The 27,034-nt window shown below is 45.3% G+C and overlaps 2 protein-coding genes and 2 long non-coding RNA genes across 4 annotated transcripts in view; 2 read left to right on the forward strand and 2 right to left on the reverse strand.

Annotated features, from left to right (window-relative positions):
• Nucleotides 1–27,034, forward strand: part of LOC309363478 (ankyrin repeat domain-containing protein 40-like) — an 80,257-nt gene that overhangs the window by 21,451 nt on the left and 31,772 nt on the right. The window lies entirely within an intron of this gene.
• Nucleotides 1,959–25,575, forward strand: LOC309363617. Its single transcript, XR_014165478.1, has 3 exons — nt 1,959–2,129; nt 14,425–14,516; nt 25,461–25,575. It is a non-coding gene; the product is annotated as an uncharacterized lncRNA (long non-coding RNA).
• On the reverse strand, nt 2,712–3,845 carry LOC309363164. Its single transcript, XR_014165289.1, has 2 exons — nt 3,723–3,845; nt 2,712–3,011 (listed from the first exon to the last, which is right to left on the reverse strand). It is a non-coding gene; the product is annotated as an uncharacterized lncRNA (long non-coding RNA).
• Nucleotides 19,189–26,070, reverse strand: WFIKKN2 (WAP, follistatin/kazal, immunoglobulin, kunitz and netrin domain containing 2). Its single transcript, XM_081899726.1, has 2 exons — nt 25,433–26,070; nt 19,189–21,204 (listed from the first exon to the last, which is right to left on the reverse strand). The coding sequence occupies exons 1-2, from the start codon at nt 25,634–25,636 to the stop codon at nt 19,684–19,686; spliced, it is 1,725 nt and encodes a 574-aa protein (XP_081755852.1). The 5' UTR covers nt 25,637–26,070; the 3' UTR covers nt 19,189–19,683.

Consider the following 27,034-nt stretch of genomic DNA (forward strand, 5'->3'; position numbering starts at 1 on the left):
GACCATAAAGAAGGCTGATCGCCAAAGAATTGATGATTTTGAATTATGGTGCTGGAGGAGACTCTTGAGAGTCCCATGGACTGCAAGAAGATCAAACCTCTCCATTCTGAAGGAAATCAGCCCTGAGTGCTCACTGGAAGGACAGATCCTGAAGCTGAGGCTCCAATACTTTAGCCACCTCATGAGAAGAGAAGACTCCCTGGAAAAAACCTTGATGTTGGGAAAGATGGAGGGCACAAGGAGAAGGGGACGACAGAGGACGGAATGGTTGGACAGTGTTCTCGAAGCTACCAGCATGAGTTTGACCAAACTGCGGGAAGCAGTGGAAGACAGGAGTGCCTGGCGTGCTCTGGTCCACGGGCTCACGAAGAGTTGGACAAGACTAAACGACTAAACAACAACACTCTGAGAACATGATGCAATGTGAGGTGAAGTTGTTCAGTGTTTCAGCCGCTCCCCACCCCAGTTTTCTGTCTCCCCTCAACCATCTGATAGCATCAGGGAGGTGCTTGTTGGTGCAAAAGGTGACAATGACCTCCTCCAGTGGCCTTGAGACTTTTGCAGCGCCTCCATTTTTCCTCCCTTTGGCTGTACTAGGAAGGCCAGATTAAGGTGGTTGGGGGCCCTGGAGGAATTCCAAAAATAGGACTCTCCTTCCCCTTCAAAAGCAATGTATGAAATAAGGCACCAGTAAATCCATATTGAGGTATCTTAAAGGCTATTGGTAGGATTCGCCTAACAAACACCCTGCACAAGGCCCTGCACAAGGCATCTGCATAATTGACTCTGGGGTGACTGGGGGAACCCCCAGGACAGCACATGGATGGGGGGTCATTCTGTTTGGGTAACTGATAGGCTTGCACAGATGGAACATTCAACATAGTGTGAATTACACCCCCCCAAAATATTATTAATAAAACTTGCATTGACTACCAAAAAAAAAAAATACTCTGAGGCTGTACTGTTTCACATCTCTCAGCAAAACACAAACATCTGGGCAATCTTAACAAACAAAAAGAGAATACTCTGAGCACATGCAGTCAGTTTCATATTTTAAACTCACTTGTTTTTGTTCACTTCCCATCTTAGGTCAGTCATCAGCTCTCAGCCTAACCTACCTTACATAGCTGTTGCAAAGATATAAGACACGGGTAGGCAAACTAAGGCCCGGGGGCTGGATCCAGCCCAATCACATTCTAAATCTGGCCTGTGGATGGCCCGGGAATCAGCTTGTTTTTACATGAGTAGAATGTGTCCTTTTATTTAAAATGCATCTCTGAGTTATTTGTGGGGCATAGGAATTCGTTCATTCCCCCCCCCCACTTCAAAATATAGTCCGGCCCCTCACAAGGTCTGAGGGACAGTGGACTGGCCCCCTGCTGGAAAAGTTTGCTGACCCCTGATATAGGAGGCAAAACATCTCCAGATGTAACCATGTGCGGCTGGTGGTGGTTCCCTTTGTTCTGATGAACTGATGCTTTGTTAATATTGTTAATTTTACACTAAATTCTTAATGACTGCCTGGATCCCAGCTGCTTATTGTGTAGTAGAAATAACCTCTAGGGAGCACTTGATCTCTCATGAAACCACCATAGGAAAAGTTGGCAGGAAAAAAGGAATCAAAGGGGAAATCTGGGCAATTCCAGGAATTAGAAAGGGATTCTTGCAGGGATTCTTGCAGGATGTCAGCCAAATCAATCAATCAATCAATCACAGTTCTGACTTTACTCATTGGTTAAAAACACTGGAAGGCAGGGAACAGCCTGGCTGGCTTCCCTCCCAGAAATACAGTGACTTAGAAGTATGCCTGTACATTTTGCTTTATAACTTTTCTTCTAGTGTGGTTAGAGGTTTGCCCCCCCCCCGCGCCCAAAGAAAGCTCAGAGTCTGGGCCCCCTTAAGGCATTGGCCCTGGTGCAATTAATTGCACATTATACAGCTGATCACAGGCAGTAGGCAGGGGCCAATCACACCCTTTAAAAAGCACATAGAAGTGAAGGAGGAAGTGGGGAAAGGTCACTTCCTCTCTCAACTCCATGACCTTTTCCAGGCTGAGACCAGGACTCAACCCCCCCAGGGAATGTGGGGAAGGGGCCTGCATAAACGTTGAAAGAAGCAGACAGAAAAAGGTGAGGTTGTGGGGAGGGCAGCAGTAACCACCAACAACCCATTGCTATTGTGGGAGGGAGTGTGTAGCTTGTAGGTTTGCTGGGGGGGGTTGGGGGGGGTTGCCTCTTAAATTTCTCCCTCTCTCTAGGGCTGATTTTGTCTGTGATTTTGTGTGTGTTCCTTTTTATTTTGCTAGGCCTGTGTGTATTGGAAGAAGGGGAGTTTGCCTTCTGTAAAAGTGGTGTTTGTGTGGCTGGCCGCATGTAATAATAATAATAAAAATAAATTTTATTTATACCCCGCCCTCCCCAGCCAGAGCTGGGCTCAGGGCGACTAACAACAGTAAAAACTATAGTAAAAACATAATGGGGGGGGGCCGGACCAATTTAAAATACAGATTAAATTGCAATTTAAAATGCAGCCTCATTTTAAAAGTAGCCCATAGATCAAAAATGTCCTACTACGGCAGTTGTTTTGGTGAATGGGCAGCCCCCCAACCCATTAACAGTCATTTTTGTGAGGGTGCCCATGGCCCACTCCCAAGGTTGTAAACATGCCCATGGGCCTCAAATGACTCAATTAGGCTGGATTTAAAAACAAACAAACAAATACTTTTCCTTTTTTTAAGGAGGAGGAGTGAACTTTATTCATTCATTTATTGCATTTATATCACATCTTTTTCTCCAAGGTGTTCAGGGTAGTGGACATGGCTCTCCCCACCCCCACCCCCATTTAATCCCCACAGCAACCCTGAGAGGCAGTGCCTGGTGCAAGGCCACCCAGTGAGCTTCATGACCGAGTGGGGATTTGAACCCTGGTCTCCCAGGCAGAGATGATGCGTCTCTCATTTGTGGGTGGTGCCATTTGGGCTACAGTAAACAATGTCACTCCCAGCCTGGACCCTGGAAATAGGAAAGGATGGTTATAATCTCCACAGAAAAGTAATTGTTTACAATATGTAATGGCAACCTTAATATTTCCCCCTAAACTTCAGTCCCAATTCTTGCCCAGCATCTCCAGCTAAAATATATAAGATAGATAGCAAAGCTGGGAATTATCCCTTCATCAGAGCTTGAAAAAAAGACTGCTGCTCTGTTTAAGACAGTCCTGGGTTTGATTGGGCCAATGGCAGATTACTATTTATATGTTCTTAATATTAATCTTAGGATAGCCAAATGCAAAAGAGAACATGGCTGCTGCCCCTTTAATAATTGGACAGAAGAGGGGATTTCAGCAGATACAGTTCCCACTACAAGCTACACCTGCTGAAATTTCCTCTTCTCCACAGCTATGAAAGGTGCAGGGCTCTTTTTCGGTACCCAGGCAGCCTAATCCTTCTCCACAGAAATGTAGCTGAAGTTGAGGACACTAAGATAGGCACAGAGCAGTAGAGGTTGCTTGAAAATTTCAAAAACATCATTTGGCACTTTAAAATTAATTATTTACTACTTGCCATACCCAATTATCTAACAGAGTCAAAATGAGCAATTCCCCCCCAATTCCATTTAGGAAAAAGGATGCTGCTAAGGTAATGTTAGTGCTTCCTGATACTGGCTTTTCCTATTGATTTTAGTGCTTTTGCAAATAATTGGGTACACTGTAGTGTTGCTTACCTGCAAGCCAGGTGTTAATTGTGTGCCAGATTCCAAATCCCATGCAGATAGTTGCAAAGGACCACTGGTGTGTGTGCGCCTGAGCAATAACAGAATCCACTGCGCAAAACTAGAAATGGTATCTCTAAGCCCCATGATAATGTGAGGCGCTTCCTTGTTTTCCTCTCAGTTTTGCACACAGCTACTGTTGCTGGGGAAGCAGACATCTAGGAGCGCCCTTAGCAATTAAGGCAGGAGCCAGTATGGACACGCTTTCCCTTGTGTGTCACTAAACTCATTATATTGGCAGTCAAACAGGAAATAAAAGCCGGGCAAGCTTCTCCCGTTCCTCAGCAATGGAGTCACTGCAAGGAGGAGTGCTAGGATTAGGAAGAGCAGCCCAGAGCGTCTCTTTTCCTTTCACCTTCCCATAGACACAAAGCTCAGAGGTGTAGCCGTATTAAGTCCATTGCAGCAATAACAACAGTGGAGTGATTGCACCAGAAGCTTTCCTGGGCCGTAGCTAAGTTTGTCCAATGAATGAAGCATTACCCAAATTTGGCAGATTACACAAACACCCTCACATGGGTGCGGAGGGGAAATGTTGTAAGCGGCGAGGGCGAAAAGGCCACAAAATGTAAGGAAGCAGAAGGCTTCTAAGATTGCTTTACAGCACCAAAATGTATACAGTGGTACCTCTGGTTACGAACTTCATTTGTTCTGGAGGTCCGTTCTTAACCTGAGGTACCACTTTAGCTAAAGGGGCCTCCTGCTGCTGCCGGCGTGCGATTCCTGTTCTCATTCTGAGGTAAAGTTTTTAACCTGAGGTACTACTTCCGGGCTAGTGAAGTCTGTAACCCGAGGTGTTTGTAACCCAAGGTGTTTGTAACCTGAGGTATCACTGTACAAATTAGTGCTCTTACTGCAGTACTAATTTAACATACAACAGAGGGTTGCTTTTCCATTAGAAGTGTTAAATTAACATAGGATAGCTGGCTTGGAACCATGATCTCCCCACCCTGCGATAAAGCAACTCTTGTAGTTCAGTGGTAGAGAATCTGCTTCGTATGTAGAAGATTCCTGGTTCAATAACCAGCATCTCCAGGTAGTAATCAGAGAACCTCCTACACACAAAGCCCTTAAGAGAGTCTGTGTGGACAGTACTGTGCTGAATGGACCAGTATTCTGACTCTGTATAAGTCAGCTCCCTATGAGTCCTTTTCCAGGCCAAACGTCAGCGGATGCAGAATTCTTGCCATGAAGAAAGCTTCAGCTCTCGAATTCCCCCCTACCATGCCATTGCTAAAGGCACTGGAACTCTGCCAGTCCTAGCCCCATTCTATCCTTTAACTCAGCACCACCCATATCCAGTCCTCCAGCCCTTTTAGTCAGTACTGCTGCACCCATTAGCCCTTTGCTTGCATGGATAATTCAGGTCGGTGTGATGCGAAGTAAAATGCTGGTGGCAGCAAGCACAAATGGCCCGCATGCTTCTCAGGTTCAGGTTTGCTAGTGAACCAGAAGAACCAGAAAAGCTGCCAGATCAAGGTCCAGAAGACAGCAGAGGTGGACTTTCCCCCCTGTGTTTTTAAACAGGTCTGTAGGACATTCTTATCAGGTGGACCTTTAAAAAAGGCAATTAACCCTGGAGTGCTCAGTGTCCAAACCGCTGTGCACAGGAAACGGAGGGTCACTGCATTTTGTGAGGTTTTTAATCTCTGTTGAAGGGATTTCAGGATGAGGAGCTTAAGATGCAGGTTTTATTTATTTAAAAGGGCATTCCCTTAATGCTGCAGGAAAATAAAGGATGACCTCTCCCTGCCCCTTAAACCTGAACGTTAGTGGCGTCAAGATGTTTAATGAGTAGTTTTTGGTGACATAATATACGAGAATAGTGAGGAATAGAAATAGAAAAGATGGAGAAATAATAATAAAAAGAGAAGGGTTCTACTTTCTGAGAACTTCTTTGGGGTTCCTCCTGACTGGCTTCTACTGCAGGTGTACTTTGCAACATGCTCTGTAACCTTGACACAAAAATAGGGCATTAGTGGTGGATTTGTTCTGCTTTATTGGTTTGTTCTGGGATGCATCGCCAATGCTACCACACTGTTGCTGTCTGGAGGGGCTATAATGCAACAAAGAAGCACAACCCACCCTGAACATCTGTGGTATGAGAAGTTACTGGATCTCAGCAGGAAATTGCAGGGTATGCACTATTTGGAAACGAAGCAAGTACAACTGCCTGAAAAGACTTGCAGGCACAAATCGTACTGAAGGTACGACCGCCCCAATAGCATCGTGAGCACAACTCATCATGAAGCGGTTTACACATTCCTGATTACTTTGCATTCAGTGCGCTCCTCCCAGTGCTGTGCACACATAGCATTAGCCATAATCCATATTTATCCTATATCTACCTTTTTGTTTCTGATGAAATACTGTGTTTTGATGCATTCCACCCCCACAAACCAGCTTTGGTTGAAATGGAGTAAAAATGACGGAGCTACATTTTAACCTAGTAGTGTGAATACATCTGATGAGCAGGAGAATTTGGGGAAGGAGCCCAGCAGGTGGGGAGATGGGGATTCACATCCCAGGGAGGAACTGAACAGGCTGTTAGGGAAGTGTTCTGCCCCTAAACTATTGAATGTCCTGGGCCTGAGTTTCATGGCACCTTAAAGACAACACACATTTATTATGCCATAAGCTTTGCTGAATTCAAGCCCACTCCAACAGACACATTCATCAGTTTCATTGCAGTGTCGTATAAACGGGGACCATGAAACATGAGCAAAGAGATTGAATAAATAATGAAAAATATTAATTTAGAGATGCCTCATTGCTGTTTTGGTTGCACTTGCCACTCACACCTCCAGCAAATACCAATATGTGTGTCCTCTTCTATACGGCAGATCTGAAAACAATAACCAGTCACTTTATGACTTGTATCTGGTTTTTATGTTTTACAGTTCTACAACACCCCAATACAAGCCAACAAATACTCTAAGGGACAAAAGTGCGATCCAACACACAAGAAACACAAATGGATGATTTTAAAAATCAGTGTAGCTGCATTACACAAAATCCAAATAGTCCCATGCAGAAGTAATAGATGCTGTACTATAGTTCATCCTAAACAGACGGTTCATAGTCTTCAACAATAGGTCGTAGTGTGAGCTGCTTTGAGGCATAAGAAGAATCAGAGATCAGAGGATTGCTTGCTCCAATGCTAGTGGGTATAAGGAATATTAAGTCAGTGTGTCTTACGAAACTGTATGTTCTTGGTGATTAGATACGAAATGGAGGCAGGGCTCTTTTGCAGTTGGGTAGAACAGGGAATTTTGGCAGGTGCAGTTTGGCAGCAGCATCTGTTGAGATTTCCCTCTTCCGTGCAGCTGTTAAAAGGTACAGCAATGCTCTCATCCTTTGCGCTTGACCATCCTACACGTATTTTGTCATAACGGGGCAGGGGGAGGAATTCCCCCTCGCTTCATAAACATCAGCTAAAGAAGCTAATGAGCAAAATAGGCAGTTCTAAAATTTCCTCTAACAGTTCCAAGCATCTCTATCTTGTGATGTCAAGTGCCACCTGGTGTTTGACTTAGTGAAAAGCAATGGGATGTGGGCCATTGTTTCTCAAGCACCATCTTGTGTACCTTGCACAGAATACCAAGCACAAAAATTCCCTGTACAAGCATTTTTTCTTGTTTGGAGGGTAGTGGGGGGCTGGCCATCAGCAATGCTTACTCCTTGCCAGATGCCCCCTTTTGTACTGCAGCACTTTAAAAAATGGTTGGAATGGAATGAAGCAACTTTTTTTGATGCTCTATATCTAAAGCATAACTTTTGATGTATTTGATTTATTTGGTTGTTTTTTTTTAAAGTATGCCCTGCCTCTTGTCTTTAAAAAATAGAAGAGACAAGTCACATTTTTTCAACCCCATTTGCTTTCACAGCACGGGCAAATAATTGAGTTCATATTCACCAGGGGATGGATAACTTGTGGTCACATTCCCTCCCGGGAAACCTCCTATGGACCATATATGAACCGTGGGAGCTAGGGCCAAAGACAAAAATGGGCAGAACAATGGATGAAACTCATTTGTACAGTAAACTGTATTCCAGCCACACCAAAGTTAGAGGTGTTATTACAATTCAAGAGACATGTTTCAGAGAGCCAGCGTGGTGTAGTGGTTAAGAGCGGTAGACTCGTAATCTGGGGAACCAGGTTTGCATCTCTGCTCCTCCACACGCAGCTGCTGGGTGACCTTGGGCCAGTCACACTTCTCTGAAGTCTCTCAGTCCCACTCACCTCACAGAGTGTTTGTTGTAGGGGAGGAAGGGAAAGGAGAATGTTAGCTGCTTTGAGACTCCTTCAGGTAGTGATAAAGTGGGATATCAAATCCAAACTCTTCTATTAAAAAAAAAAAAGAGAGACTTGTTTCAGCCAAACACAAGCACTCAAGGAGGGCACAGAGCAGGTCCAATGAATGCTGTGGCCTGGGAAGAGTACAGAGGGTCTGTTGGAGAGGTCTCTGTAGGGCTGCATTTGGGCCCCAGGCCTGAGGTTCCGCACCTCTATAGGCACACAATTGCCTTGAGAATTAGTTGGGCCACTGCAAATGGTCTTGTGGCCTGACCACGATGGGTCACACGGAGGGATCATTTATACGGGTTACCACTATATGTGATTGCTCCCCTTGTGATTCTTCAGACTGTGAGATAAAGTATTGTTTTCATTTGTGTAAATAAGCCCTCAAAATAAATCTGTGTCATCCAGCTCTTTTGAATGGGAACTATTAATTGCAAAGCACCTTTTAAGGTTGAATTGGCAACCATAGATTTAACTTAATGTTCCAGGGAGCTTTCAGTTTGCGAAATAAATATACAAGTTTATTACTGGCCCTGCTCCTATACCTTTCAGAACAGCCTAATGTACCAAAATTTAAGTTTTTCCTGACATCCATTGAGGTTAAGAGTGGAAAAATACATTTTACTGTCCCTTATAGGTTGGGTTGTTTTTTTTTAAATCCCCTTAAATCTGAAACTGACAGACATCTCCATGCTTAAGAGGGAGGGTAGATGGGATTCCTTTTACAATGCAAGTCATTAGTTACCTGAAAACCTATTCTTCAGTGTGCGGATCCTATGTAGATCTGAATTGGCCCAAATATACCCTCCCCTCACATGCTTTGGCTGTGTGCACCCCCTACTTTGAAAGCACATGATTTCCCTCAAAGGATCCTGGGAATGTAGTTTACTCCTCACAGAGCTACAATTCCCAACACTTTTAACAAACTACGGTTTCAAGGAGTTTTTGTGGGAGTCGTGTGCTTTCAATGTATGGCGTCTATGCAGCCTTCCAGCCTTGCAATTTGATCTGGTGGTCCTGCACAGAGTTCTGTGACAGAAGTGTGATCATACCCGCCTTAAACAGCCTATGTATTCCAAGTGTGTTTTTGCCTCAGAAGTCGTCTCCTTTTACTCAGCCCTAGCCATTTTGCTGCTTCTCCATAGGTGGGTGGTTAAGATCAGATCAAGAAGCAGCTGGTTAAAACAACACAGACGCTTAGCTCAACGCAGCCAATGCTATTTAAGTGATGAGCCGTGGGATAAAGTGAGGCTGTTGTGTGACGGTTCACTTCTCTCTCCTGCAAAATGGTTCCGCTTGAACATTCTGCAGATAGCTACCACCAGTGCATACCATTTGCAGCAAACGGGGCACTTGGCACTGCATTTCGTAAAGATGCTCCTCCTTTTCCCTTTGGCAGCCAAGCATTTGTGGCTTAGCAGAACAGAAGGAAAAGTGCTTATCGCTAGTGGACCAGAAAGTGAATCTGAGCTCTGTGGGAGGATTGTGGTTTCATTCGCGTGTGGGTTCCAGCCCCAGATTTTCATTCCTTGGAGAGCTGTGAGCCCAAAAAAAGTGTAGGGTATTTAAGCACTGCACTCAGTCTGAAAGTTATTGCTACCGGTATATTATAATCGGGTGTCAGAATGAATTCTGGAGTGTAACAAACAGCATGTAAGGTTTGTAGGTTTTGCCCCAGACCATCTCTTGGGAAAGTCTGTTCCACTGTCAAATGACTTCTACTGTCAGTAAATTCTTCCCTATATTTAGCTGGAATCTCCTTGAATCCACTAGTCTGTGCCCTAGCCTCTGGAGCAGAAAAAAACAAGCTTGTTCCATCCTCCATGTGGCAGCCGCATAGATATTGGAAGATGGCTTTTATATCTCATCTCATTTTTGTCACATACTCAATTCTCTTAGCTCAGAGCTTTCCAAATGTGTGTCGTGACACATTAGCCTGTTCCTCATAAGGCTTGGTTTCCAGACCCTTGATCATCTTGCTTGCTCTCCTCTGCACACATTCCAGCTTGTCAACATCCTTTTTAAACTGTGGCACCCAGAACAGTGGTACCTCAGGTTAAGTACTTCATTCGTTTCGGAGGTCCGTACTTAACCTGAAACTGTTCTTAACCTGAAGCACCACTTTAGCTAATGGGGCCTCCCACTGCTGCCGCGCCGCTGGAGCCCGATTTCTGTTCTCATCCTGAAGCAAAGTTCTTAACCTGAAGCACTATTTCTGGGTTAGCGGAGTCTGTAACCTGAAGCATATGAAACCCGAGGTACCACTGTACAGCATTAGCTTTTTTTGCTGCTGCATCACACTGTTGACTCATGTTAAGTTTGTGGTCTACAAAGACTCATAGATCCTTTTCACATGTACAGTCCAGATGTCCCCCATCTTTTATTTGTGCAGCTGGTTCTTCCTGCCTAAGTGTACATTTGTCCCTATTGAAATCCATTTTGTTAGTTTTGGCCCAGTTCTCCAATCTGTTAAGGAGTGTCATAAGTGAACAGTGGGGAGAGTAGAGATTTTCTTTACTAGCACAAATGTACCAAGGGAATAAGCCCTGAACATTTTCCCCTGACTCATGTTATATTCACAGTATGGACAGTTATGATTCTCTTGTCAGAAGTGGAGAAGCACAATTTACTTAAGAAGCACACAGGCTAACTTATCTTTAAGAACGGCTTTGCTGAGCTGGAGTGTACTGCTTTGTCTCCAGATGTAAATAGCTACAGAGCTGAGAAGCTAATGAGCAGGGCATTTTGATAGATCATAATCTAGTATTCCCATTTACTTGACTTAGCCCTGAACCAACCTCTGTTGTTTTTATGCAGCGCAGGATGGGCAGCTGAAAATAAGCACAGGACTCCTGCACCTATAATAGATAATTGTGTAGCAGAAGGAATTTACGCTGCATGGCAAGTTGCATAGAAAAGAAGAAGAGGAGGAGTTCAGATTTGATATCCCGCTTTATCACAACCCGAAGGAGTCTCAAAGCAGCTAACATTCTCCTTTCCCTTCCTCCCCCACAACAAACACTCTGTGAGGTGAGTGGGGCTGAGAGACTTCAGAGAAGTATGCAGCCTCCCTTGTTACCCCAAGGAATGGGGAAACACTGCCTCGCCTGCTGTTGCCATAAATCACCCCTAGTGCCTTCACCCCCTTCTTTCGAACTCAGGGGTGATTTATGGCAACAGCAGGCGATATTAAAGCAGCAGCAACAAGATGATTGGATCCCTTTCGGAACTTGAAATATGGGTACCCCCAACAAAAATTTAAAATTTGGATCTGTAATTTGGAATTAATGTGATTTGATTTGATTGGTCTGTTAAGAAAAATTATTTTTTAAAAAAGAGAGAGAGAGACTTCAGAGAAGTGTGACTGGCCCAAGGTCACCCAGCAGCTGCATGTGGAGGAGCAGGGAAGCAAACCCGGTTCACCAGATTACAAGTCTACCACTCTTAACCACTACACCACATTGGCTCTCCAAAGGGAATTGCATGCAAACTATCCTTTTTTTTGTCATGCAGATGACACCTGCTGAACTTCTATTGTCTACATGACTAGAACTGAAGGTGCAAGGAGCCCTGTCCTGTTTTACATCTGCCCTCCTTAGTTCCAGCTGCTGTTTCCACCAGCACAGTAGTTACATAGTGACCTGAACTGAGACACAGTGAACCACTGTGAGTATTGCGTGTGTGTGTGTGTGTAGAGGGTTGGAAATAGCTCTGCCCACCGCAGTAGACAGAGCTTCAGTGCCTTAAACAGCTGTATGACAAGCAGAGCTTGCTCTTAAATGTTGTTTTGTGTTGTCCTTTGATTCTGCTCTGTTGTAGTTGTTCTTAATTGTATGTTGCTCCGTTGGTTTTATTTGCAAACTGCTCTCTCGGAGTTTAATGGCTCATAAGTAATTTAAATGCATAAGATTCAGCTGGTAAAAGGCATTGCTTTCTCCAGCTTGTAAATTCAGTGGTAAGGGGTGTGTGTGTGTGTGTGTGTGTGTGTGTGTGTGTGTGTGTGTGTGGAGACTTTGCCTGCTGAATGTCTTCCTATCATACAACTCTTTTCCTGCAGTGGAAGGGTGGGGGTGGGAAAATAGAGGTGGAAACCTTATGAATACCTGTGACCTAGCAGAGAGGGCAGGATGGCTCACCCTGCATTTTATTTGTGCAGTGGTTGGGGGTGTAAACAAGCTGACAGGGGATAACTAAGCAACTAAACAATTGAGGAAGCCATCCTGGGCCCTGGCACCCTTTGGAAACCAGCCTTACAGTGCATTGCATGGGCGGATATTTTTAATATTTCATGATCCTGGCAGTTCTAGAATTAGAAAATATCCTGGGCGCTCTTGCTCGTGCTCTCTCTCTCTCTGTGTGTGTGTATGTGTTTCCAGGCCTTACAGTGCCTGAGAGGAAACAGATAGGCATTTAGAAGAGCATGAATAGTAAGTTCAGGAGCTGGAACTGCTTCTCCCAGAGGGACTGCGTTGCTGCCTCTTTCATTGCAAGTTTAACCATTTCCTGCCCCTGGAGCTCCCCTGCTCTTGAAAATAAGGTGAATAGCAGGCAGCGACTACTTCCCAGTTGGGAAATGAAGGCTGCCATTCTGAACACAGGCTGCCGCACGCAACACACAAATTACATGGGGGTAGTTGCGTTCAGATATATGAATATAAGGCATACCAACATGTGTTTATTTGGAGAAATGTGCATTGAATTTGTGTGATGTCTTCTTGGAAACAAGCAAATGCAATGAGAAGCTGAGAGTAACCCAAATGGACAGATTATTATCCATTTAGAGTAGGGGTTGTGGTTTGTGTCCCCTTCGCCAGTCTTGAGAGTGCCCAGCAAAGCCTGGCCTTGCTACCTTCTGCAGCTGGCCCTGGGTAAAAGTCCAGTCTCTTGACAGGCCACTTTGCACCTTGCGTTTTGTGTTTTTCTGCAAGGAAATCAATCCTGCACCTATGTAGGAGAAATGTTCCAGGTGCGGTTTTCCTCATCGCAGCACTGCAATGACCTTAGAAACACCCTCCTGTTTCAGCAAAAGTCTTAAAAAAACCTGCTCAGAATTTGAAGCTGGCAATTTGAAACTCCTTAACTCTGTTTCGGACACAGGTGGCGCTGTGGGTTAAACCACAGAGCCTAGGACTTGACAATCAGAAGGTCGACGGTTTGAATCCCCGCCACGGGGTGAGCTCCCGTTGCTCGGTCCCTGCTCCTGCCAACCTAGCAGTTCGAAAGCACGCCAAAGTGCAAGTAGATAGTGCAAGACCTTCGAAAGCATGCCAAAGTGCTTCCAGCGGGGAAGGTAAACAGCGTTTCCGTGCGCTGCTCTGGTTCCCAGAAGCAGCTTGGTCATGCTGGCCACATGATCTGGAAGCTGTACGGCGGTTCCCTCGGCCAATAAAGCGAGATGAGCGCCACAACCCCAGAGTCGGTCACGACTGGACCTAATGGTCAGGGGTCCCTTTACCCCTTTTTAACTCTGTTTCAGGAGAAAACAAAAGCAGGTAGGTCCCCCCGACATGCTGGTCTGGGTCACTTCCATATATGTTAGTTGGTAGTTTCCTGTGTCTGGGGCAGGAGGGGCAGGACAGGACAGGAACAGCATGAGAAAAGAAGCAGCTAGGAGGACGACTGCTTCTCTTTTATAACATGTAACTCAATTTCCAAGCCTGGTGCATACGTGAGGCAAGTTGCTCTGTCTGAGGGTCAAACTAGACCAGGGGTATAAGGAATCTGTGGCCCTCCCGGTGTTGCTGGATTCCAGCTCCCATCATCCCTGACAAGGACCACACTGGCTGGGACTGATGGGAGTTGGAGTTCTACAACATCTGGAGAGCCACCAGTGCCCTCACGCCTTACCTAGACCATTGCTCACATGTACATGAGCCTATGCCTTTTCCTCCGCTACATGGCCTTTTGCCTTTTAGTTCATACTTTAAAACTATATCCATGGTACCTGCCAGGTTCTCAGCCACGATGCTTCTGTTTGTTTGTCTCTAAATACCTGTAAACAGGTAGAAATACCTGCATGCTGTCCCACAAGCTCTTCTTGGGCTATCTGGCTTCGCATATGACCCTTCCCTTTTTGCAATGGACTTCTCTGTGTGCAGTATTTCTCAGCTTCCACTTTGGGATTTTGCACACCAACAACACACTACATGCCCTCTTATCCCCTGAGTGAATCCATATTTTGTTTACCTAAATCCACGTTTAGTTTTTAAGGCTGCAGTTCTAAGCCTACTTAGGGCCAGTTCGGCTTGATAACTAGAGTGCTGTGATGATTAAGATCTCCCATAGTTTAGAGGTGGTGTTTTCGTCCATTTTCTTCGATGGCTGCCAATCGTGATGACTCTATTCCTCCAGGATCCGAGGCAGCCTGCCTCCTCTGTACGCCAGTTGTGGGTTCCCACAGCAGAATCTGGAACACCACTGTGAGGAACAGGATGCTCAGCCAGGTAGGTCCTTTTTATGAACCAGAAACCAGGCTATCCTGCCTATTATTATTATTATTATTATTATTATTATTATTAATTTAGAAGCCTCATGCTTTGCCGATCAGAGAGGCTAAGCTCTGTGAAAGGGTTTTAATCTTTCTTTAGAATCATACAGTCAGACCTCAGGGATCCAGCCCTCTGCCAATGCAGGAATCTTACTACTACAGCATCCTTGGTAAAGGATCATCAGTCTTATGCTTAAAAACCTCTATTCATTAAAATAAACAAAACCCAAAAACCAACTACTGCTAGCTTTGCAGGGAAATTAATAGCTGCTCTTGCATTCCTGCCTTCTTCTCAACATCATGTTTAACTTTCTTGCTATCAATTAGCTATTTATTTATTCTATTAAGTGACTTAGCTACCATCTTCCAGGACCCAATTCATTCCTAGTGCAGTGTAACAAAATTCTATAAAACCCTAATAATATATAGAACCATAAAATTAAAACCACTTTATGCCACTTTCAAACCGAGCTGCAGCTGTTAATTGCAATAATTGATCAATTTTAAAAAACAGATTGAAATGACAATGTTTCTTTTAAAAATAGAGATGGGCCACCTGTATTTTCTTGGGACGTGAATGCCACAGGCATGGGGACTAGAGTGGGAAAGACCTTGTCCCTGGTACCTGTCAACCTCCTATTGATGGGCCCAGAGAGCAGCTTCTTCTTAGTAGACCCTCAAGTAACTGACAAGTTCTCTGAGGGTTCTTCCAGAAGAGAATTCATCCTGATTTGTCTGCACTGTACTTAGGCAGAGTTTTGACTGTATCCAGTTTTTACTGAGCATTTGATCAGACAATGAGCATTCATCCTAATTTGGTTACATAGTGTTTACAGGTTTTCCTGTCAATTGTCCATTCATTTCACACTTTTCAATACATTTCCCCATCACTTTCCTAACTGCAAAAAGTCTTACGTTGTTGTGGGTTTTTTTAAGGTAGATTTCAAGTGCCAGGGCAACAGAGTGCCTTAATCCACTTTTGTTGCCCGAACCTAATTTCCTTGGAATGCACTTGAATCCCTCCTGCAAAATATTCATTCTGGAGGCACCCTAAACTCAAATATGTTTTCCCCAAGCCAAATGTAACGGCATTGCTTGTTGGCATGACAAATTATAAATGACAGTGGGAAGAATGTAGGAGAAAGGGAACACCTACCCAGTGCTCCTTGCATACCTGCACCCTCGGGCCCTTGGAGGAGGTGCTGTGGGGGTGGGAGGGTGGGAAAGGTGCCCCTTCAAAAACAGGTGCAACACGTCTTCATCAGGATTTCAAACTGCCAGGGGGCTGGACATTGGGGGGCCCATGTGAAAGACTTGCTTCTTTTCTTAGGCCCTTCCCCCTGCCAAATCCTCCCCCTCCCCCTCTGCCCCCTTCCTCTGAATTAGCAATTTTGTTCTGAAGCCTTCCTTAGCCACCAAAGAGTAAAACAAAGAGGCCTTATTCGCGGCCAGGGCTGACAACCGAGCAAGTCAGACAGCTGTGTTGGGCCTTTGCAGTTTGAAGTGGCCCATTATGGCCCATCCTCGGCCACTGCGTGCCAGAGCTGAATGGAGCTGTGAAGAGAACTGAAGCCCTTTCTCTCCAGCTCCCATGTTATTTCCTCCTTCCGGCAACAGAGGGAATCTTTTTAAAGGAAAATGCCCATAGCAGACGGGTTCCATTTAGAAATATCTCAGCTAGGAGGCTAGGCCTGCCTATTGCCAGGCTTTGAGGGATGGCGGGGGGGGGGGGATGCTCCAAGAACTGGTGGCTGGGGGGGAATCGTGCTCATGTACAAGGCCGGGTCATTAACAGCAGTGCCAGTCTTGCCTCTAATGCACTGGAGGAGCCCCCCCCCCCAATCTCCCACTGTTTGACCCATCCTGCAAGCCGTGATGTAAGCCTGAATTGGCTGAGGAGGATTCCTCCAGCAGCGTCGGTACTGCAATACAAGTACAGAACAATATGGGGCATCTTTGCTAGTCCCATGTTCTCCATCCTCCTCACCAGGATTTTGTACAATCTGTGATTCTGTATACAGTGGTACCTCAGGTTAAGTACTTAATTCGTTCTGGAGCTCCATTCTTAACCTGAAACTGTTCTTAACCTGAAGCACCACTTTAGCTAATGGGTCCTCCTGCTGTGGCCACGCTGCCAGAGCACGATTTCTGTTCTCATCCTGAAGCAAAGTTCTTAACCCGAGGTACTATTTCTGGGTTAGCGGAGTCTGTAACCTGAAGCATATATAACCTTAAGCGTATGTAACCCAAGGTACTATTTCTGGGTTAGCGGAATCTGTAACCTGAAGCATATATAACCTGAAGCGTATGTAACCCGAGGTACCACTGTAGCGTAATTGTGGATCATAGGACATGCCTGCTGAGTTGTGAACCCCAACTTCGCATTTTTCAAGCTTGAGGTCTTAACCCTGACGGGACACTGCCATTTTTTAAAAAAAATAACTGGAAACATGTTTCCTTGTTATGAAATTAACCTTTTACGAAAACAACTCGCCTCTTAAATCTCAGTCTGTGATCATTGCTGCTAGCCAAATAGGCTTTTTTAATAACCTGAGGGGGTTAAAACATTTCCACTACATATTTAGTCAGTTATACTTTCCACAGACATTCCCGTGGTTCATGCATAAGCTGAATCAGCCTTATGCACAAAACACAATATACCTTCCTACACACTTTCTGTTCCCCATCTGGAATGCAAACAATGCCAGCGGCCTCCTGCTGTATCCTCCATAAGCTAGCAGAGGCTGTTGCAGAAAAATGCTTCTAGCCAAACAGTCCCCATCTTCCTCTTTAACTATAAAATGCCTCAGTTCAGATCACAGATGGATTAGCCTTTTGTACAATAGCAGAGGCAGCCTTTTGGGTTCTTCTAGACTGGTTTTCTTTGAAAGCTGAACAGGGAAGGAAGATGACGTGGATACCACATGCACCCAATATCAACTAGGCAGGTAAACTAGGCATTTTACCCTTAAAGGTAAAGGTAAAGGGACCCCAGACCATTAGGTCCAGTTGTGGCCGAATCTGGGGTTGCGGCGCTCATCTTGCTTTATTGGCTGAGGGAGCCGGCGTCATGCAGCCAGCATGACTAAGCCGCTTCTGGTGAACCAGAGCAGCGCACGGAAATGCCATTTACCTTCCCGCTGGAGCGGTAATAATAATAACAATAACCTATAGTGAGAGCCAGTGTGGTGTAGTGGTTAAGAGCGGTAGTCTCGTAATCTGGGGAACCAGGTTCGCGTCTCCGCTCCTCCACATGCAGCTGCTGGGTGACCTTGGGCCAGTCACACTTCTTTGAAGTTGCTCAGCCCCACTCACCTCACATAGTGTTTGTTGTGGGGGAGGAAGGGAAAGGAGAATGTTAGCCGCTTTGAGACTCCTGAAGGGGAGTGAAAGGCGGGATATCAAATCCAAACTCCTCCTCTTCTTGACAAAACAGAAAACTGGGGTCAAAGTAACACAATTAAATTCAGCAGACACACGTGTAACGTTTTTCATCTCCAACCCCAAATCAAATGCACAGGTATAGAATAGAGAATACCTGTATTGAGAGTAGTGCGTGTGAAAACAAGACCACAGAATTGCTGTTCATCACAAGATGAACGTGAGTCTGCAGTATTGTGTGGCTGCAAAAAAGACTAATGTGATTTTAGGCTGCATTGATAAAGCCATGGTTTCCCAGCTATCAGGAGACCTAATAGTTTCACTTTATTCAGATCTCGTCTAAAGTACTGTGGCCAGTTTGGTATATGATGATTTAAGAAGAATATAGAAAAACTGGAATGGTCAGAGGAGGGCAGCAAATACAAGTCAGGAGGAGTATGGAAAATGTCCTGTGAGGAAAGGTATGCTAGGACTGATGTGGGGATGAAAGCACTCTTCAATATCTGGAAGTCTATCCCATAGAAGAGAGCACAGACTAGTTCTTTGCTGCCCCAGAAGGCAGAACTAGATGGAATGGGCTTCAGTTCAAGAGAGTATTTTTTGGCTGAACATAAGGAGAAACCTTTCAGCAGCGAGAGTAGCTTGGCAATTGAACCAATTACTGGAGATGGCCATTCTTCCTCATTGGAGGTCTTTGGGCAGCCATCTGTTGGGGGATGCCAAAGCTTTGGATTCTATGCATGCAAGTATGGGTTAGGACTTGGTGGCCTACAAAACCCCTTTCCATCTCTATAATTCTTTTTGAAATAAAATGGGGTTTTCTGCAGTCTGATGTGACAATTAACATGGTAAATACCCTAGAAACCATGAGCCAGAGCTACAGGGGAGCTAGCCAGGGGTTTTTTTTTTTTTTGCCTTGCAAAGCCTCCAGAGGGGTGCCACTGAGGCTCCCAGCCTGTGTGTGTGTGTGTCCCACCTCTATCAGAGGACCTTCCCTGTTAAATGTGGCACATTCATTTTTTATTTTTGCGTAGGAAGGTGCAATGAGTCAGGTCCTGTGTGCAGTTTTGCCCCTAGGCTCCTTGTGCTCATTGTCTGACAGAAGGCACTGAAATGATGCTGCATAACAGACTTCAGTGTGAGTTTGGCTTGATCAGACACAATCCGCAGAAATCTGAAATTCCTATTAAATTTGTGGCTCTTTCCCTCTGGCTTGCATTTCAGATAGCAACACATTCTGCGATGGATTGGTTTAACTGGTATAATTATCATAACTATAGACAATAATGTACACTTCTTTCTCTCTCTTACAGGCTACTTAAATGTTTGTGATACATTTCAGCTGGTTTTCACACAGGTCTCCGTACTCCAAACGAGAACAATGATCGTTAGGTTGATTTAGGTCTGAACCAAACAGAATGCTACAGATTTGGTCTTTCGCGGTTAAAGCTGCGTTGGTATTGTGCGACGATTGCTGGGGTGGTTTCCAGGCAGATACATTATCAGATCTGCTAATAGCGGTTTGCTGCTATTTTAAATGCTTGCCTCCCCACCCAAAAAAGGCTACTGCCTCATTACTACACATGATTAATGAATTAATATACAGCTTCTGTGTAATACATAACATCAATCAGCAGAGATATTTTCTTAAAAAAAAAAAAAAGTTTCCAGGCTAGCCTACCTTTTTTGTTAGCACTATATAATACAGGAATCTGGAAAGCTGACAAGATACAAGCAGGGTATTAGTGCAGTCCTGAGAACTCTTTTAATAGCTCACAGGTTTTCTTGTGGATGACCTCACGAAGCTTCCGAACGCGACGGATGCTGGAGGCCCCCACAAAGCTGTCTGGCTGCAAAACAGCCATTCCGTTGTGGACGTCGCCCATGATGATGAGCTGACCACCCGCTGCAGTTATGTTGGGGCACGGGCAGCTCCAGTTCATGTTTAAAAGGGTGATTTCCAGAGGCTCCCTCCCCAAGAATTTCAGCCCCATTTTCTCGTCCTTTAAAATCTCCTCCACGGTCACCAGCGCGTGTCCCGAGTCCTGGTCCTCCGTCAGTTCGGTGACGCGGCCAAGAATAACAAAATCGCTTTTGCAGAAGCTCGTCACCAGCTTTTGGCGCGGTTTGCAAGCCTTGCAGGCTTTGCAGTGCATGTTCCTAGGGAAAGGGCACATCTCTTCGCAGGCCTCTCTGCTCTCAAAGTTATTCTCGTTGCCTCCGCAGCCTCCGTATATGAAAGACTGGCATTGTTTCGTCAAGCTGTTGTACGCCCACCGGGGCTCGTAGGCTTTGCAGAGGCCTTGGAGGGCTGGCAAGTTGCAGATGTTGATCGGCCCGTTCATGCAAGTCAGCATACAGTTTTCATAGGTCTCAAAGTGGTTCAGGTTGCTGTTGCAGTTTCCGTAGATGAAAGTGAAGCAGTTGTTTTTCTTGGCGTCGTAGTACCATCGGGTTTGCTCCTCCCCGCAGTCTTCACTGTCCGGCTGCTTCAGACACTCGTCCGTTGGAAAGTGGGTTTTGTTCTGGGCTTCTTCCATTGACGTAGCTTCTCCTTTGAGGACCGACAGTGGGAAATCTGCCTTGAGAATCCCGCCCAGGTTTTTGGCAGTGCAAGTGTACATGCCTGCATCTTGTAGTTGGGTGTTGTAGATGACGAGCTGGGCAATGTTTGTGACCACGATGTTCCCTCGGACGTGGTTCGGCCTCATGATGATTTTCTCGTTACTCTCAGTCTGCTTCTCCCAAGTGATTTCTGGCTTGGGTCGTCCAGTGACATCGCAAAGAAAGCTAACAGTCTCACCTACGTAGACAGACTGATGGGCTGGGTTGTTGACTAGTACAGGTGGAAGGATGTCAGTGATGGTTGTCTCTAAGTAGGCAGTAGTGGGGCGAGCTGTGGTCTCTGGCGGGATAGGGCTGGTGTTTGGCCACGTAAGGTGGTAGCGACAAGTCACCACGTTGAGTGTAATGCTTTTGGTACATGCTTCTGCATCCATGTAGCATTTGTTGTAATAGGTGAGGCCATCAGATGCGCAAGTAAAACTCGGCTCTTTTTCACACCTGTCTTTGCATTTGCAAACAGGCTGCCCATCCCAGATGTCGCACTCTGAACCTTGCTGAATGCACATGAAACGGTCGCATGTTGCCTCTTTGGGCATCCCAACAGGTCCTTTCTTCCCTCTCACATCCATGTACCGAGCTGCAACACAGCTCCTTGTTCCGCAGACATTAGGACAGCACTTCTCAAAGGTCTCACATTCCTAAGACAAAGAAAAAATAAGACCACGGTGACAAAATCTTTGTAAATTAATTGGAATCCCCAAGTGGATTATACTGCTTCTTAAGAGAGATGTCAAATTTGTAGAGTATTAGGATCACCTAATATTAGGCATTTTGAAAGGATATTTTGATATTTCAAAATACCACGTTCCCCAGAATCTCAGCCCACAGCCAGCAGGGCCCCCAGACTCTTAACTATTTATCAAGTAAGTTTCTAACCCTCCCAGTAGAACTTACTTTAGAGTAAACATAGATAGGCTTGTGCTGTTTAAAAAAAAATTCTCTTGGGAAATCCCATTGGTTGTACTTCTGTATTCTGGGACTACTTATAGCTGTCATCAGGGATTGAGGAATCATTTTTCACCAGGCCATCTGGAGTGGCAATTCTGTTGTGGTGTCTCTTTTTGCACTCCCACTTCCGTTTTGGCATTGCTTACTTCTTCACACCGGCGTAACCCTTTGCACGTCTCACTTTGAGTCTTGTGAGCAGAGGTATTTACTCCCATGCAAAGGATCATGGCCTGAGTTCATCTTACAAAAATTCTTCTTTGTCCTACAGGACCTACACAGAGGTATGGCCTTGTAAGCCCTAGTTATTCCTCAAACCTTCTTTTCATGATGTAATCTAGATCGAGGGTTGCTTTAGCCACTTGAACAAAGTGGTTTGCTTCTTGAGGGGATGTTTCCAGAACTTCCTGCAAGCCAACCACATGTTCCACGCTGGCTGAGTCATGACAGCTTTCTAGCCTGTCATTCATGAACATCCGTGAGTGGCCTCTTATTGTTCTAGCTCCAAGGCTCCTGTAGGAGACTAGAAAGGTCCGGAACTGATTGAGATTATCAGTCGGTTATATTGTTGGGTTTAGGCTCGTCTGATAGGGTGTTAAGTGTGGAGAGTTTGTCCTCAGAGCCGTAAATTGGGAGGTTCCTGCTCAAATGTCAATTGCCATTTCAGGGTGGGGGGTGAATTTTACTGAGACCACAGCAAAGAGGGATGACTTAGACCTCCCCATATGCTGCAGGGCAAATGACTATCAGCCCATCCCCTCTCTTCAGCACCGGGCATTTAATTTTTTGGGAAATGTCATTAGTATCAAGAAGCATTATGCATATTAGCCTGGTGAAAACACTCAAGGGTGGTGAAAAGCAGAGCCACACCCCTGGCTTACCGGAAGGCATAGCTTTCCCCTTGTTGCCTCCATGCTGTTCAGTATGGCAGCTGGAATCATCCAGGGATTTGGAGTTAAATATGCAGATGACACTGCACCCTCTCTCTCCTTTCTATCTGATGCCAGGGAAGCAATGGAAATCTGCAATCTGTTTATGGGATTGTGATGAGCTGCAAGTGAGCTAAAGAGCTGAGACAAGACAAGGATGCTCCAATTGGCTTTGGCCAATAGGAAAGCCAATTTGGCAATAAGAGTTCAGCCTGTTCTTGACAATGGGACAGTCTGCCTCTGGAGTGTTGTTTATTATCATTAAAAAGAAAAGGAAAAAGAGGTTGCATGGTTATCTGCCAGGGATGCTTTAGATGCATCCTGTATTGTAACTTCTGCACTGAGCATTAAGTTGGACTACAGGATGTCCATACGGCCTTCCAGCTCTGTGAATCTGTAGGTGGGCTGCCTTTGAAGAGTGCTCAAGAACTTCAACGGATGCAGAATATTGGTGCTTAGAATGTTCATAGTATTGTGGATTTGGAAGGGACCCCAAGGCAAACTGTCCCATTGTGCACAAGAAAGGCACAAATGAATCCCATTGAATTCAATGGCAGCACAAACATCCATTTCAATCTTTCTGTTTCTTTCTTTTAACTGGAATTGCATATTGTTTTGGGGGCTGGGTTTATGCCCCAGCTCTCTAAATCCCACTGGAACTTCAGGTAGTACGAAAAGCGGCTTGTGCATGTGCACCATGTAATATATCGACAGTGTTTGAATTGGGCTGAGGGACAGGGTCTATATGGAAGTCTGCAGATGGTACATTTAAATTTATAGTGAAGAGGTTTTTGATTATTTACTTTGGGGCCAGTAAACTCTTTGAAACACTTTGCAAAGCCTGCGGGAGAATCATTGACAATTGTTTTCCTTGTGGGTAGCTGATGGAAAGGGGGGTACGCCTTAGTTAGACATTTAGCTGACTGCATGCTTTGAGAGGCGCATTGCATGACAGGGCCCTCATCAAGCACAGTCACTCAGGTGGTTCTTGGGTACAGCTCTTGAATCTCATGCTGCTTCATCTGTACCCTAAAAATCTTCCTATTCCAAGCAATCGCTTAAGAATCAATGAAGAAATTGGCCTGGTAATCTACTTTGATCATAACCACAACCACAACCTCTTGATTTCATAAGCAGCACAATTTAACCAGCAGAATTTTTGTGTATGTGTTCTAAAGCATTTCAGTCATATCTCCTCTCAGGTTCTCAGCTTGGAATCTGGGATGGGAGACATTGCTTGTCACCAGAACTGTCCTTTGTAACCAGATATTCTGGATACATGAATAGCATGGAAATTCAGTGACACTTGGGGTCTGTTAAACTTTCAAATGATTTAGGAGTTTCTGCAATGTGTTTCTTCTTGCATCAGTGCCATTGGAGTGAATGTTATCTGTTTGACAGAAGTTGTATGAGAACTGCCATGTTACTTTCCTCCTTGGGGGGGAAAAAGCAACTAAGGTGCATATACAGTGGTACCTCAGGTTAAGTACTTAATTCGTTCTGGAGATCCGTACTTAACCTGAAACTGTTCTTAACCTGAAGCACCACTTTAACCAATGGGGCCTCCTGCTGCTGCTGTGCCGCTGGAGCACGATTTCTGTTCTCATCCTGAAGCAAAGTTCTTAACCTGAAGCACTATTTCTGGGTTAGCGGAGTCTGTAACCTGAAGCGTATGTAACCTGAGATACCACTGTAGAGTCATAGAGTCACCTGGTCCAACTCCCTGCAGTGCAGGAATATGCAGCTGTCGCATATGAGGATCAAACCTGCAACCTTGGCGTTATCAGCATCATGCTATAACCAACTGAGCCACATCAGGCTGTAGCGTGTTTTTACTTTACCAAAAACAAAAAGGAAGAGGGGAAAGGTTGCTCAGTCACTCTTTCAAAAAGTGACCATCCACAAATTGAAATGTATCCTTTATTCAGGAGTGCTGCTTTTACTAGTTCACACAGGTGACTGCCCTGCAACAATACCTCTTTGGCATGTGAGTGCCAAGAAAGCTTTCGCTGCTCTTGGTACACTACAAACTTCACAGCATCCTGCAAGGATTCTTTTCAGAGCGGCATTTGACAGAGACCACAAACTCAGTGATGGCAAGTGCACTCTATTCTTCCAGGCAGGTGCGTGATGCAGAAAGAGCACAGGCGGGTGCCTGGATGCCACAATGAGCTGGCAGCGCTGGCCGCTGGATGAGCAGCCTTTTCTTATTGCCAGCTCAAGTTGCATTTGGATCTGGAAGTGCTATGCAGGAGGTCCTGCCCAAGCTGTCATTTTTACTGAGTAATTTCTTCTGCCACTGCTGGGCTTTAAAATAGGTGCTGTCAGGGCCATGCCTTGCCTACGGAGGCAATTTAAAGCCCTGCCTTTAGAAGCAAGTGGGCTTCAAAAATAGGTGGGATTGGCACGGTTGTTGTATGCATTACCATGGAGTCCTGTGTGTGTGTGTGTGTGTGTCTAGTATTCTTGAAATGCACCTGTCGAGGCAAGACACAATGAATACGGACACACGGTGAACAGCAGCCAAAGGGAAAAGTCCTGCAGCAAGCCCTGTGGTATGTGCTGCCTTGGCACAGATTGGCTTTTGACACTGTTGTGATTGTCAAAAACGGATCCCTGCTGCGGGGCCGGGTGTGTGCGTGTGTGCATTGCTCAGCATGTGTCTTCACGCGATTAACTTTGCCACAGAACGGGACTGATTTCCATCTTCAGCTTTCACAGGAATTGGCCTGGAATTAGAGAGCTGTCAGCCTAACAGATAATCAGGTCTCTGAACTAGCAACCAAGTAGGCGAGGCTATGCCTTTTACAGGACGTGAACTCCTTACACATCCCTCTCTTGCTGGCCAGGGCTAGGTTTGGTTTTGAAAGGACTGTTAACAATTAATGTGCGCTGCTATAGTAAACAAAGCATCAATACACCCAGCCGCTATCATATTTTGGAAGGCAATTAAATTTAAACTTAACAGGAGAAACAAAAGTGCATGACTTACCAGGTCAGTGTCGCATTCTCTCCTGCAGGTGCTCTGTGCGTCAACCCAGAGGTTGGGATTCATATCATTTGGACATATCCCAGCGTGAGAGTACCGTATTGGAGGCAAGGCAGTGCCTCTGAGGGGGATCTCCAGAAGCAATAGGATAAGGCTCTCTCCAGACAGCATCCATATCCATCGAGTGAAGAATGTGAAAAAGGACATTTCAGGACAGCTCCAGATAAAATATCCACAGTTGGATTGGGATCTGGGTGTGTCTGTGCCTGGATTTTAAAAAAAATGAAGCAAAAACAAAACAAAGGACCCCAACTACACCTGCTTTCTTTAAGTTCCTGCAGGCTTCCTTTTCCAACTTGCTCGATGGCGTAGTCTGCTCTGGATCGTGTTGGATTAAAAGTCTTGGGAAGGAGCCCCCTTATTTTAAGCAAAAGGCTCTCAGTCCAAGCCAGAGTTAGCTGTATTTATACCCTGCCTCTGTACAACAAGTTGGAAAAAGTAAACTCTATTTCTGTGACAGGCACACGCTTCTTATGTCCTGGTGGCAGTCGTACAGATTTGTTACAAGGGGGGAAAAAAAGCTGGAAAGACTTTTAAGGCTGGAACTGCCACGGTGGGACCCCTGCATGTTTCTGAATGGAAGGGAGGCCTTCTTAACCCCTTTAGACCTAAAGTACTTCCCTATGCTAAGAATGGCATTTACTTCTGAAAGAGTGCTTGTCTAAATAATATGAACCTACAGTCGGAGGGATTTCCCTATGCCAGGGAAATACATGCAACCGCTTGTTTAAAAGGAGCAGCTTAATAAGGCTGAAGCAATTAAAAGCTTAAATATAACTTCTGATTAAAAAGAAGAAAGAAATGTGGAGGGAGGGAATAGCATGTTTCAGCGTCGGATCTGGAAGGCAATACGTCTTTACAAATTACCCCCCGCCCCAAGTCCCTAGTCTGCTTTATTTATCTTTTCCCCCCAAGTTTCTTTCTTTTTTTTCCCGCTGCACTCCAACCCCACCATGGGAAATTTTTAAAAATTCCTTCACAGTTCACGAACATGAGACCCCTATTGTACGACTTTTTGCTGACCTCTTTAAGGGGAAAAAAATAGGAACAGTTTAACTCTATGGAAACCTGCATAAAGGAATGTACTGCATTTTTTTTTTTTGCATAGAGGAGGGGGAGACATGGAGAAAAACACAATCAACAGTTAAGTTCCCTCCGCCCTGATCCTGATAAGGAAGGGTTTGTATTGCCCACCAAGAAGAAGGGTAATCTCATTCGCAGGGGCCAACGAGAGAGGACACAAGCGCAAGGAGTTTGGGGCAGGGAAGGTGGCTGCGACTCCCCACCACCACCGAGGTTTTTGTTCTCTCTTGGCGCCTGCTATGAAAAGCATGTGCTGGATGGAATCCAAGAAGCTGCTTTAGGTGAGGCAGGGAGGGCCTGTGCATGCCCAGTGGGACTTTTGATATTGAGCAGCAGACCCTTGTCAGAGCCTCACCGTGCAGTTTCTGAAACCCCAGCCCCATTTCAAGAAAAGTTGGTCCTGTATGCTGTCTCCCCTACCCTCACCCACCTGTTTGGGAAACCCAAAATATGCAAAATATG

Source organism: Podarcis melisellensis (assembly GCF_964234715.1).
Source record: "Podarcis melisellensis genome assembly, chromosome: 2".
In the NCBI taxonomy this organism is placed as follows: Eukaryota; Metazoa; Chordata; class Lepidosauria; order Squamata; family Lacertidae; genus Podarcis; species Podarcis melisellensis.